The 13,317-nt window shown below is 35.2% G+C and overlaps 1 protein-coding gene across 12 annotated transcripts in view; it reads left to right on the top strand.

Annotated features, from left to right (window-relative positions):
- The window catches only part of RALGPS1 (Ral GEF with PH domain and SH3 binding motif 1), a 137,390-nt gene that overhangs the window by 49,466 nt on the left and 74,607 nt on the right, over positions 1-13,317 (top strand). For all 12 annotated transcript variants that reach the window (XR_012838505.1, XR_012838504.1, XM_075772649.1 and 9 more), the window contains 4 exons: positions 4,604-4,687; positions 5,193-5,282; positions 6,913-7,005; positions 8,999-9,125. Coding sequence is in view for 10 of the 12 variants with exons in the window: in XM_075772649.1 (XP_075628764.1) it covers positions 4,604-4,687; positions 5,193-5,282; positions 6,913-7,005; positions 8,999-9,125 (394 nt within the window). In the remaining 2 variants the exon portion in view is untranslated. The remainder of the gene's footprint in view (positions 1-4,603; positions 4,688-5,192; positions 5,283-6,912; positions 7,006-8,998; positions 9,126-13,317) is intronic.

A 13,317-nucleotide genomic window follows, 5' to 3' on the forward strand; every position in this document is an offset into this window, starting at 1 on the left:
CAGCTGCTTGGTAAACCTTTTAATTTTTGTACTGTTGTGTTCAAGATTCAATTCTGAGGGAATAAATCAGCCCAAACTCTTAAAAGTTAATATATTGTGTCCTTTAGTTTTTTAACTTTTTAAGAAAGACACAGAAGGAAACTTGAGGCCTGTTGAGAAAAGGCAATCAAAGTTGACATAGAAATTTGAAAATCAGAAATAATAACTTCAAAAATAAAGAATGAAGGTAGCTATCAGAATGTTACATTTAGATAAAAATGATATGTTATCTCGGTATTTTGATGAAATACATTTATTTTCTGCAAAGGGTACAAGAACTGTGTGTTTCCAGCTTCAAGTTCTTTAATGTAAGAACATGTCCTTAGACCCATTATGGTTTATTGTCATCTTGTGCATAGGGGGAATGTCATGAACATAAAGGGGAAAAAATTCCCTGTAATAGTGGTGGAACTGATTTTTTGACAACATTAGAAAGGGGAGTCCAGTTTAGAAGGTTCTTTGTAGAAGCTCAGTCCATTTAATTTGGTCACTAATAAAACAACTTATTTATTACAGTGGTTCAGAGAGATTAGCAGCCTTCTATTTTGAGAAAGTATAGGAAGGAAAATAAAAATTCATCTGTCCTTCCTTTCAGATAAATTAATTTTGTTTCAAGAACACCAAGATGGTTTTGTAGCTGAAAAGACTTTCAGGCTTCTGAAATTACATGTGTTCTCCAGGCAGTTGGGGAGTCTTGTCTTTACTGTGGGGAAAAAAATGGCAAATGAACAATGCAATAAGAAACCAGCAATACCCATAGAAAAAAATCCGTTAACACAAAAATACCAGTATTTACAAATGTATATGTACATATTTTTTCATGAGAAAATTTTGTGAAGATAAACGTCAGTTAGAACAAAATGGAGGTTTCACCAAAAGCAGAGGTAGTGTGATACTCTGAGGAGATGAGTGAATACAAAATAAAATACAAAACTGTAGGTGTTCATATTTAAAGTGAATTTTGGATTTGCTTTAATTGCTATGAAGGATCTATGCCATAGAATTTTATAGCAAAATAAAATACTGATGCTGTTCTTTTCCTTTGTCATTGCTTCATTTCACCTTTTGGAAATGAAATTTCCTGAAGTGCTACTCTGATTGGCAGATAGATGTAACTTAGTGAGAAATGATCAGAAAAAAATGAATGTATTTTCAGCTTCTGCTAGAATACAGGTCTGTGTATAAGTAGTGGTTGCCATAAACTATTAGTTTTTAATTGTATTTTCTGACCTTCATCTTATTGGAGTTGCCAATATACTTTAATAGTTTGTTTGCCAAAAATAAACAACTGTTTCTATGCTGAAATTCTGCAAGCTGTAGGACTAGGTTTTAAAGCAAGATATAATCTGTGTATTTGTCGTCTACCTGCCTCTTGTTATTAGGTTTAGACTAAGAACGTTAAAATTTTCTGGTCAGATCAAACATTAACGTATAACCTGTAACTGTCTGCGTTTGTTTGAGGCCTGGTAGCCTTTTAAAGGAAGTTTGTGTATTCGTTCTTCTGTGTCCGTAAGCTTGGATACCCTTTGATAAACAGCTCCTCTGAGGCTTGTGGGGTTTCATGTAGGTGACTGGCTCTTACACTGTTGATGGGCAGATGGTTGTCTGCCATTTTACACCAGAACTCTGCCTCATCAGAGTCTTCCTTTGGTGTCCTTGTATTGCATGGAAAAGGAAAGGCCAGTATTCTGGTTGAATTCTGTGTTTCCTGATGTACTCGTTTTATTACGTTATGAGGAAGGCAGAGTTATGGTCCCTGCTTTTCCTTTCATACTTGCGTGTGCAAGGTGGTCACAGTTGCTGTGCAGAATCAGCCTTTGTACGCAGGAAGTGGTAAATACACTGGTGTGTGAAAAGGAGTGGATGCTTCTGGTTTCCTCTTTTAGAAGGGAGGCATGAAAAAAGTGTGGAGAGGTTGAAATGGTTTGCTAGATGTCGTGTAGCTAAGTTCCAGGGCAGAACTGTGCACAGGGAAGGTTTCCTTAGTCGGCAGCCATGGGGCTGGCTGCCTCAGTGAGTTATCTGTTGTTGAATTTTGTGTTTGGGGGAAGAGCATTATATTGGTTTTTCTTCAGGATTTAGTCTTTAACATGACCTTATACATGGATGGAAAGACTTAAGATTTTAGAGTTCTGATTGCCAAGTCTTATCTCAAACACACAAACATCCTTTAAACCTAGCACTTGCTGTGGCTTTTTTCTGCTTTTCCATTGAGCTATTACTAAAAAACACATCCGCATGTTACTTTGCAAGAGTTCAGTAAGAGGATGTCTGATTAAGAATTCCTTGTTCTCCAGTGGGAATAACTATGCTTACATTCTAGATTTCTATGTAACTTTTTAGTTGTTTTGTTTGGGGGGGGTGGTGGTGTTTGGTTTTTTTGTTTTTCTCCCAAAGTCCTGGAAATTGCAATCTTCACAGAGTTTGGGACTTCCTTGCACACTTGATTGGAAAGTTTCTTGCAACTGTGTGCCTTGAGGAAATTGCCTGCATCCTTGCATACAAAAGGATAAAGTGTAATACTGGAACACAGTATGTTTTAGCAGTATTAAAAAAAAAAAAATTAGCAGGGCCATGTTGGATCACTTATTCTTATCAACCTTCATATTCAGTCCAAATTTTAAACCTAGTCAAATGATTTTTCCATACACAGGATTTTCCATTGTTGCTCGCTTAGCCCTCTGGCAACTGCTTAATATCCTTAGGTTACTGACCTCTTTCACTTTTCTGACAAGCGTAAATTTTGCTGTCCCTAGTAGAGTGACTGAGATTTTTCCACGTAAACATATAATTTCCAGACTCTTAAGACCAACCATGCACCGATCACGTGGAGAATCTGTGTCTTGACAGATGCGAAATGGCATTTTTATCTGCAGGCAGCTTAAATGCTGGAAGACTGAGATACAAAGTATATTTGGAACTGGAAATGCTTTTCCTGGTGCTCACACAGGAACATGCAGACCTCCACATCTTGAGAGTGTGTTCTATTTATCAGAATGTACAAAGTCCTTTTCAGAGGCAGAATTCTCTTTGGCTGACTCTGCCTTTTCATGTGAAGGCATCTAAAGTTAATAGCGTGCATTTGGAAAGTTGAACAACATTTTGATTGAAACTGAAATTTGTGGTTCTAAAAACAGAAGAGTGATTTAGAACTGGTGTTATGGAGGACTCATTGCCAGTATGTATGTATCTGCCACTTGTCAGATCTGAATATAAAGACTGTATAGATATGTGGTAACTTGAATCTGTAGTAAAAAGAGCCAGGCTGTCTAAATATACTTGGAACTGCCTGAAATAGCTATTGCAAAATGGACACTTTCTTTCCGGCTAAATCAAATTTCTAGTTATAATTTCAAATTTCTTTTGATGCACAATTTCATACAGTTTATTTAAGGAGAAAATCATTAATCTGCTTTTTAGCTCTTCTGTTTGCTTTATACTTCCCACAGGAATTTATACTATTTATTTTGCAGTTTAGTTGAAAGATTATTTTTTGCCATAGAGCACTGGGATTTTATTATGCATTGAAATTGATTAGTTGGGGTACTACAGAATTTGTGATTTTTCTTACTATTTTGAACTGGGTTGACTTTGAAGCAGTCACCATAATGAAAGAGCATTCAAAAATTTGTTTCATATACTGTGACTGAACTATCCAGCCTACTGGCAACTTTTTGCTTTATTAGCACCAAAATGTTAATCTATATTTTTAGGTACATGCCACACTTCAGTCAAGTCTGGCTAAACTCTTATGGCTTAAAAAACAGCCAAAAAAAAATCAAAACCCAAAATAAAACAAAGAGTTCTAACCCCACCCTTCTGACCAGAAGACCTTCAGACTGAAGGCTGTTACTGTCCAGTCTTTTTTCAAATGATAGATTCTCTTGGTCTGAGTATCATGTACAGAGATTTCGGTGTTTTAAAAACTGGTTTGTTACTACTGTAAACAATAATAGTGCAATTCCAAAATTGTGTTCTTCAAATGCTTCAGATCTCACGCTTTGATAAAATTAGAGATTGAATATGCTAAACTGTGGTGTATTCATGGAAGTTTTACTAACTGTAATAATGAGAATGACATTCAGGAGTAATAACTAGGTTACCAGCTCTAGTTGCACAGCTGGATTTTGTACTCTTTAACTACTTCTAATATTGCTTATTGACATGTTTAGGTTCAGTTTTGAACCAGATAAAAGTGTTTACCAGCAAAGTCTTTACTCTTGTGTCTGCTGATTTGCTCATAGGAGGGAACCCTGGACTGAAATAATCAAGAAGGAAACTTCAGAGACATGAGTTGTGGCTGATTGCTTAGTCTTTCTGTATGTGCATATTAATAATGATGCCTTTTTTTTTTTCTAGTATCAGGAGAATATACGAATCACATCATTTAAGTACATTAGGAACGCACACAAGTGTTTGGTTAGATTAGTTGTCATTGAATCAGTGCCTTGGGTTGGTTTTAGCAGTTATCTGATAGATGCTGCTGTCACGTATCAGATTTTACACTCTTAAATGTTTTTAAACATTACTCATTTTTAAGGCAATTTTTAAATGTGTTTCCTAGGAACTAGCCAGCTGTGGATGGAATAAGAAAGAAAAACATATCCTCGCTCCAAATATTGTTGCCTTTACTAGGAGGTTTAACCAGGTAAATGATTTGATTACTGTGACAAACAGGTACTGTTTGACATTTGTCTTCGAATATAAAGTTAAATAGAACTACTCCTATGAATTAAAACTTAAGAATATTTTTCTAAATGATGATTAATATTTTAAAATGGCAGTTCCTATTTTCAATTGCTTTGTCCCCATTTTCATGTTGTTCCTCTAGACCATTGGTTCCTAATTATTAGTTCCTCATAATTTTTGCTGATGTATGATTGTACAACATGAGCAATTCTTTTTCTTGTTTTTCTGGGTTTCACTAGCTCATTCAGTTATCTTAGTGTTGTCTCACTTCTCTACCTACTTATATCCAGTGGTGTAATGCTTTTGGGTAATTACAGCTATACAGAGGAGAATTCGTGGGATCAGAACTCTCTTCTTTCCTTACCCTGTTTTCTCCGTGGAGCATCATGAAAGTTTACAAACGTTTCATCTAATAAAGTCCTTTTTTGCTATATAAATTGAGTTATATGTGTTTTACTTTATAGGTCAGTTTTTGGGTTGTACGAGAAATATTAACAGCACAGACCTTAAAAATAAGGGCAGAAATATTGAGCCATTTTGTGAAAATAGCTAAAGTAAGTGCAAATTTCTTGTACTATCATTCAAAATCTTATTTCCTTTTCATTTGTTTCTGCACTACTCCTATGAACTGTTGTTGGATTACAGAGGGTAACGTTCTTTTTTTAGCATATCAGCTATATTGTACCACATGGATAAGGTAAAAGTATGACATCTATTGTTTTTACTTGGTTAAATGAAACTACCCAGTTCAGCGTGACTCGTCTTGTACCTTTGACTAACAAGTTTAGAAGTGGTTTGTCTTGTTGATGGCCGTCTATGTGTTGCCATCACTGAACATGGTTGTAAATTGTTCTGGGTTTTGTCTCCCTCCGTTCAAACTTAACTTTTATGAAAATAAATCCCTTGCTTCTAAAACGGCTGTTGTGAGATTTGTATTCCTACTTGTAACATGTAGTTGCTGGTATAAAGTACCACTCTTAAAGCTCAGTTATTGTAATGAGTTTGAGGACTGCATTTTACAAGTTATTCTTAACTTTTTAAAAATATGTATTTATAAAAAAAAAAATCTTTCAGCTTCATGACCTGTGGTCATTTTGTGTGACCCTGTGTGACACTTACTAATATTAGTAAGAATCCAGCACTTGGATCAAAGGCCTGAATGCTGATCTTGTACATGTGAAATTGTGTGTGTGTAGGTAATAAGAATAACATTTAATATTTTCTGTGTAATACATTATCTTCTGCAGAAGCACAAAACTGCTAAGTAAACTGATTAGAAATACAATTAAAAAACTATTTTGTATCTGAATAAGTTCTTGGCACAAATGCGTAGTCCAAGTACTAGGAGAATGGTCAACTTGAAGGTGCTAGGTTGCTCTTAGAAATAAGAGGTGGTTTGGTTTTTTCCCCTGCAAAAAGAAAAACACTGCCCTCTCTTTCTCTTTTTCTCTTTTCTTTTTTTCTTTCCTCCTTTTCCCTCAATAAAATCCAGATCTTCCTCAGCTGCTCCTGAGCAATAAGTAAATCGATCACTGAAGGATGAAACCAGCCTATTTTTAAGATTTATGAAGAAGCTACATGACAGCAGTTCTCAGTTTTTTTTCTGTTTTTCTGGAACTATGTTGTAGGAACTTTGTCATCTAAGACAGCTTTGTTCCAAAGTGTGTTAATCAATGTGTTTTGAGTAATTGTCAAGACAGAGTGAATTTAAAGTACGTTGAAGTGAGGAAAATTTGTCCTGTAAAACACATTACAAAATAAAAAGTTGTATTAATTCTGAAAAGGTCATCAGCATCTTTAGTTGATGTTTTTGGAGAGATTAAATTTTTAATTTCCAAAATTATATTGATTTTCAACAACAGTGCATCAAATAATGTTTTCATATTTTTTGTTCCTGAAGGAACGGCCTTAGAAAAATAACAAATTCAAATTAAATACAGTTTGTCTTCTCACAGCTGAAATGCCTTTTGTTTTGAGGGTTGTATTTGGAAAGTTTGCAACTTTTAAAGTGGTCTTAAGAATTTTGCATATTGGCATCATTGGATAATGTTGTTGTCTGCAGTCGTTGATGAAAACTTTGTATTTTATTAATAAAAAAAAAAGTATTTTATTAATGGAACTTTGAGACTAATTATTCCTGCTTCCCTTTTTGATGTGCTAAAAGTTGTTATACCCTTTTTTCAGAAACTTCTAGAACTGAATAACCTTCATTCTCTTATGTCCGTGGTGTCAGCACTGCAAAGTGCGCCTATCTTCAGACTGACCAAAACTTGGGCTGTAAGTTATTCCTTGACCGTTGTCTTTTCTGTCTTGTTTGAATTCTGAGGTTTTCTGAACTCTTCTGAATTGTCAAATTGTGTGCTCTGGAAGAAGATATTATATAAGATATTATATTCTTGGGTTTTTTCCTATAAGAGTTTCTTGGTTTCCTGTCTGTTCTAGAAGCCACTGATTATATGCTCAAGAGGACTTTAGTTTGTAAGTAATCTTAGAAGACCTTTGTATAGAGTGTGTATCACTCTCCCATTATCCAAATCATTGTATGTGTCATTAATGCTTTGCCTAAAAGGAAAGGAAGAAGAAAGACTTATTACAAATATAGAAGCATTATTTTTGTGATTATTGTGCAATGCATTTCAGTTTTCATTTATTTTAGAAATTAAAAGCATTAAAAATTCCATTTTCGAAATTTCTTCTCTTGAGGGCAGAATTCTCCTTTAAATTTGGGGTAAGTTCTGCTATTTCTTTAAAGTCGAATACACAACTATAATCTAGTCTTGCTCTATGTAATCTTTAAATATACAAAGGATTAGGTAATTCTCATTAATTTAGTTTTCTACCCAGTGTGAATCACACTAACTGTTCAGAACTGATAGATAAAGATGGTTATACCTAACTTTTTTACCTAAGCATGGTTTGTCTTTAAAATGCCTGTAACTTTTTTATGGTCTGATTGCTCAGAATTAGGCTATAGTCTAATAAAAATGTAAGTGCCTGCTGTTTTGAGCAGCTTGATGAAGTTGGAACTTAAATAGGGAAGATCACTCACATGTGAAACCAAGTGTGTGAATAATTCATTGCAGGACTTCGACCTAAAGAGGTGTAAGGCTCTTTGTAGGCACAGTAGTTCAAAAATCCACTACAGTGCGGAGTTTGGGCCTTACCGAGTTCTCGGTGCTGTTTAGAAAGAAACAGCAAATTACTCTGAAATCTTTTCGCTCTTACATTACTTTTTGTTAACAGCTGTTACCTAACTATGATGTGGTGCTGCAAAGGGCGTCAGGGCTCCCAACATACAAGGCTGTGTTACTGATGATTCCCGTCAAGCTCATCCTGTTCTGAGCAAGACTGAATGAAGCAGTTCACTCATGCGTATCCGTTGCAGTATTTTTTTGTAACAATGGGCAGACTTGCAGTTCTCTAGAAAGAGAACAGCTAGGCTTATGAGCTCTGTAGTACAAGAGTTGGAATTTTACAGAGGAAGAGGTGTATTAAGAAATGTGCTATGGGACAGCTGTCTGTTGTCAGAAGATACAAACTCATGAAGCCAATGTATGGTCCCATAATTCTCCACTCATTCTGACTCAACTGGCTTTTAAAGTCATCTTAAAAATATTGCTGGTGTTTCTAAAAGCAGCTGAAATAGGGGATGTGTTTTTATAGGTACAGTTGTGTATTTTGTGTTTACTTTTCAATCGTCTGTCACTTTAGTATCTTTTGCATTGCTAAATATTTTTCTCATTTTCTGTCCAGTAATAGAAAACAGAGATTTAAATATCATAGTGATTTACTTTCCTTATACTTTTTCCAAAAAGTATTGTCATAATTTTAATAACGCACCATTGAAATGGCACAATTTGCATTTATTTAGAGCATTTTCCATTGCCATTTCTACTTTCAAATTCAAGAGGATTTTTAGCAATTCTCATAAACTATGAGAATGTTGGTGACTGTACAGTAACATACTTTTCCTTTAAAAATTTAATATTGCTGAGGTTATTCAAAACTCTGATGTAGCGATATGTGGATCCTTGATAAACTATTCAGAAATATTTGTTCATAGCTTAAGACTTAATGCTTAATTGCCTTTTTTCTTATCAGGGAGCACATTTTCAAACATGCTGCTGATTTGGGTGATGATGATGAATTTAATCTTAACTTGACTATGCTTTCCTTTACTGTGGGTGTTTCAACAAATTATTATATGTTGTTTTTTGTGCGGATTTGTCTTTCAAAATTTTATGATCTCCTTTTTTTTTTTTCTGTGTAGCTTTTGAATCGCAAAGACAAGACCACCTTTGAGAAGTTAGACTATTTACTGTCTAAGGAAGATAATTATAAAAGGACACGAGAGTACATCAGAAGCTTAAAAATGGTTCCTACTATTCCATATTTAGGTGAGTGTGAAAGATTGCCTTATTTATCTGTAACTCGTTTTGACTGGCAAGCACCAATGTAGCATGTTGTGCACCTAAAGAACTCTGTATAGGAGGTGTGATTCACTTCATATTTAGAAAAATTAGATCTGGTGGAGATTTTTAAGCTATACATTGTCTAGGATCTCTGACTTGTAGAAGTTTTGTGCATTACTGACATCTGAAACTACAAGTATGTCTTTGTTTACTGTCCTTTTGATGTCTTCACAATTTACAAGAGCATTGTGTTTCAGAAGTGTCTTTGAGTACAGCATGATTTAAGACCTCGTTCCTGTAGCTTTCATGTTTGCTGGACTGTTTTTTCAGATACCTTATAACTTAGACCTCTAAACTGTAGTTGTTGGTTTGTCTCAGTTTCCTGTAAATACTTTGAAGTGACATACAAACTGAATAGTCAGTTCGGTTGATTGACTTGTCTTTTCAGTATTGCCTTGTATTACTCATCCAGACGCATTATATCATTATTTCCCCAGTGGCTCTTTAAACTCACAAATCCTGCCCGTTACTGAACTGTGCTAGCATTCCTGAAGAACACTGCAAAAACCAGATTCCTGTTAAATAAGGCCATTCAGACTTTCAAATGTCTTTCTAGTGGTGGGGTTTTTAAAAGAAAGAGTTAATCTAAGAAGTATTTAACCATGTTTTCTCTAAGCTATATAATAGAAACAATAAGATCATTTATTGTAATTATTTTCTAGTGCCCAGGACAAATACAGTGCTTTGTCCATAGCAGTCCACGCATGCAAAGCATGGTCCTGGTGAAGTAATTATTTTGAACTTTCTGTAAATAGGACTTCCAGAAAAAATATATTTTAAAAAAAAAAATCAAATTAAGTCCAGAATTTCCATCACAGACAGTCAGCACAAGTCACTAATACTTGATGAAGTTATAAGCAGCAGAACACAGCATAAAGAGATGTTTTAGACATTTTAAAGTATTGGTATAACCACAAACTCCACTTCTACTGCAACTTTTTTCTTCATCTAACATAATTCTTCCTTGTGCTTCAGCCACACGAACTCCACGAAATCAAATGTTAAATACACCCTTACCTAAAGAATTACTAGGAATGGCTATTATTCCTATAGGAATTCCAGTTAATGATCTACAATTACAGTCCCACATAGGAGAAGAAAACTTAAGTATTCTAGGAATGATAGGTAACAGTTCTTAGAGAACCATGTTGTATTCCTAGAAGGCTTCTCATCATTATGGTACTACTTACTTAGCATGAGCAAACCCGACATATTCATAGAATTTCAAAAAGATGTAAGAGGAGAACTCTTCACTTTTTGCATAGGCTTTTTAGCACCACAAGCTTATTTGTAGTCTTAAAGTATTCAAGGGACTACAAAAAAAACCCCTTCATGTGAATGTGTAAGCACTCAAACTAATCAGTAGCTTAATCTGATTTGCAGTAGGCTTTTTAGAATCTTCATCCCTTTGCTTTTTTCACTGTTATTCTGTTGATTTAGTGCATATACTTCAGAAGAAATCCATGACACATGGTATTGTGTTTATTTTAAATGGTTTGGAGATAAGTTTTTGTTTGGGTTTTTTTTATTCCCCTGCCCCGCCCCCCCCCCCCCCCCAAGCAAAGGGGTATGGATCTGTAAAGGTAAGATCCTTTCCACATTGTCATTTCCAGAACTGCTTTCGTTCTTTACCAAGAGACTGTTAGAGAAGAAAACAGATGCGCCAAGCCTTGTTGACAGATGTGTTGTCATGAATACATGAATACCCTGATTTAAAAGCTGAAAAGGCAGTTTATTAGGTTAGGACATAGAGGATATGAACAATTGCTGGGAATATTTTACTTACTGTATGTGTATATATGAAGTGGAAGACTGGCTTAAATTCAGGACTGTAAAGATTTCATGCATTTGTGTGCTATTTGTATACAGCTGTCCTGCCAGTGAGTCTATCAAGCTGTCTTCATCCTTCTTTGAAGGAGTGAACTTTGAATTCAGGCTTGGTTTGATTCTGGTCAAGGTTAAAATAATAAAATGCTGTATCTTTTCTGCTAATCTTCTCTTCAAGGTTGTTTGCATAGGTCCGAAAAGGCTATGTCTACATGACATACCAAAGCTCACCTCCATTTATTTCAAGCATGTTCAAAATTGTCATCTGGACAGACTTTTCATATCATGCAGCCTCTTTGCATTAAGCCTTTCTTCGAGACAGCAGTTTTCTTAGTGCTTACAGTTGATGGTTGCTTTTTTATTGGCTTTGTGTTTATGCTGCTTTTCTGTTCTTTTTTCTTTTTTTTTTTGGCTGAAGAATCGAAGTCTTGGTAGCTTTAATGAGCACTGAAAGCAGAATTTTTTTTCTTCCTTGTGGGGCTTTCTCATTTGATGTGCATAAAATATACCTTATTCTTTATCTGCATCTGTTGTACTGAACAACGCATATGTCTGGAGAGCATCTCTAGCTGGAAGTTTGAGGGGAAACAAGGTCCTGGTTTATCTGATGATCCTTAATGAGTTTATAAAGCAATAGGGTTCGTATGTTCTGCATGGATGAGATAAACGCCTGATAAGAATTGTCCCAGGTACCTCCGTATATCGTACTCCAGCGTCAACTGTAGTGTTTCTTTGAGCATTCTAATAGTCTCTTAGATGTTTCTGTTTATGTTGTGCAATTGAGGTATGTCGACAAGCCCTGTAAGGTTCTCACTCTTGGATCCCTGAGGATTCCAGGACACAGATTAGTTGGTGCTGTGTCCTGAGGGAAGATTTTAGAAGACTGTAAGGGTAGCTAAGGTAGGTCTTAAGCCCCTGAGTTTATTACACAACATAAACATGTAGTGAGAGAATTTTAAACACTTTTTCTGCAGAAAGTTGGAATGATTGCTTAAAATTTGTACTTAGTCTACAAGAAATATATAAGAATTTAAAAATTAAAAGGTATGTTTCATAAAGTAAATAAATTGGGTCTGTTTGCTTTCTTTCAGTCTCAGAAACAGTTTTTGGTGATAGTCTTCACACATCTCATACTTACTACTATGTACTAAATTCTACAGAAGAGGGTTTTTGGTTTTTTTTTTTTTTTAAGACTTTGGTATATGGCCACAACAAAACGAGAAGTCTGAACAAGAGACCATGTGTTCACAGGCATATAGGTGTTTAACAGCCTTCAGAAAGTATCTAAGAGTAAGACACACGTGTATTTCTGAGAACCTGCCTAAATTGTGCTTTTACTCATACGTTTTGCCTACTGTCCTGAAGCATTAGATTATCTACTAGGTCAAGAAAGTGTGCAAATCATATTTAAAAGTAAAACTTTCAACAAAGACAAAAAATGAAGTTCTGTCATTGGTATAACTTGCAGATTTTGAAAAAATCTGTCCAATTTGCTTTACCAAACAGACCTTTTAGAAAAATAAAAATCAGGAAAGGGTATCCATGAACAACTCTTGTACACAAGAGAAGATGCGTACATACTTTTGGAAGGAGTATTTCTCTCTGGTGCTAAATAAATGTATGTGTAGTTCAACTTGAAGATGTATTAAAAAAGAGACCTAAAGTTAAAATGCTGTCCAGTGTTGATATTCTCCTTTGCTTTTGTGACGCATACAAAGTAGCCATTTGACGAACTGGATTTTTTGTCAGTATTTCACCTGGGAATATTTCTGCACCCAGGTGGTGGTTACTGAACGCAGCCCCAGGGGCTTTGAGATGCTCTGCACTCTCTGGCCTGTGTTGTCTCCACGGGAAGCACCAGACCTACTCTCCTGTCATGAGGCATTTGTGACTTTAAGGTTTACCAGTGGGAAAACTGAGGTTTTGTTTCTGTTCAATCCTTCACTTTGCTACAAAGATGGTAAACAAAGAACTGTAGAAATAGCAAAATCTTTTCAAATAGGACACCCAGTAGAGCATCCACAGATAATATACGCTTGCTACGCTGCGTTTTTCTTTTATCACCTAAGTTCTGATTCAGATTCAATTTGAATTCAGAAAAAAAACCAAACCCAAAATAAAAACCACCAAAAAACGCCACTAGAATTCAGAAAATATTTTTAAAAAGAACAGCTCAGGAAATTTTTGGTATGTTTTGTGAAGAAACTGCGTTATATGTTCATATAATGAACTATTTTCTGGCTTTATTAGTAAATCAGGATGATGCTAAGCTGAAGCTAAAAAGGGTAAA

This window comes from Balearica regulorum, chromosome 20, assembly GCF_011004875.1.
Source record: "Balearica regulorum gibbericeps isolate bBalReg1 chromosome 20, bBalReg1.pri, whole genome shotgun sequence".
In the NCBI taxonomy this organism is placed as follows: domain Eukaryota; kingdom Metazoa; phylum Chordata; class Aves; order Gruiformes; family Gruidae; genus Balearica; species Balearica regulorum.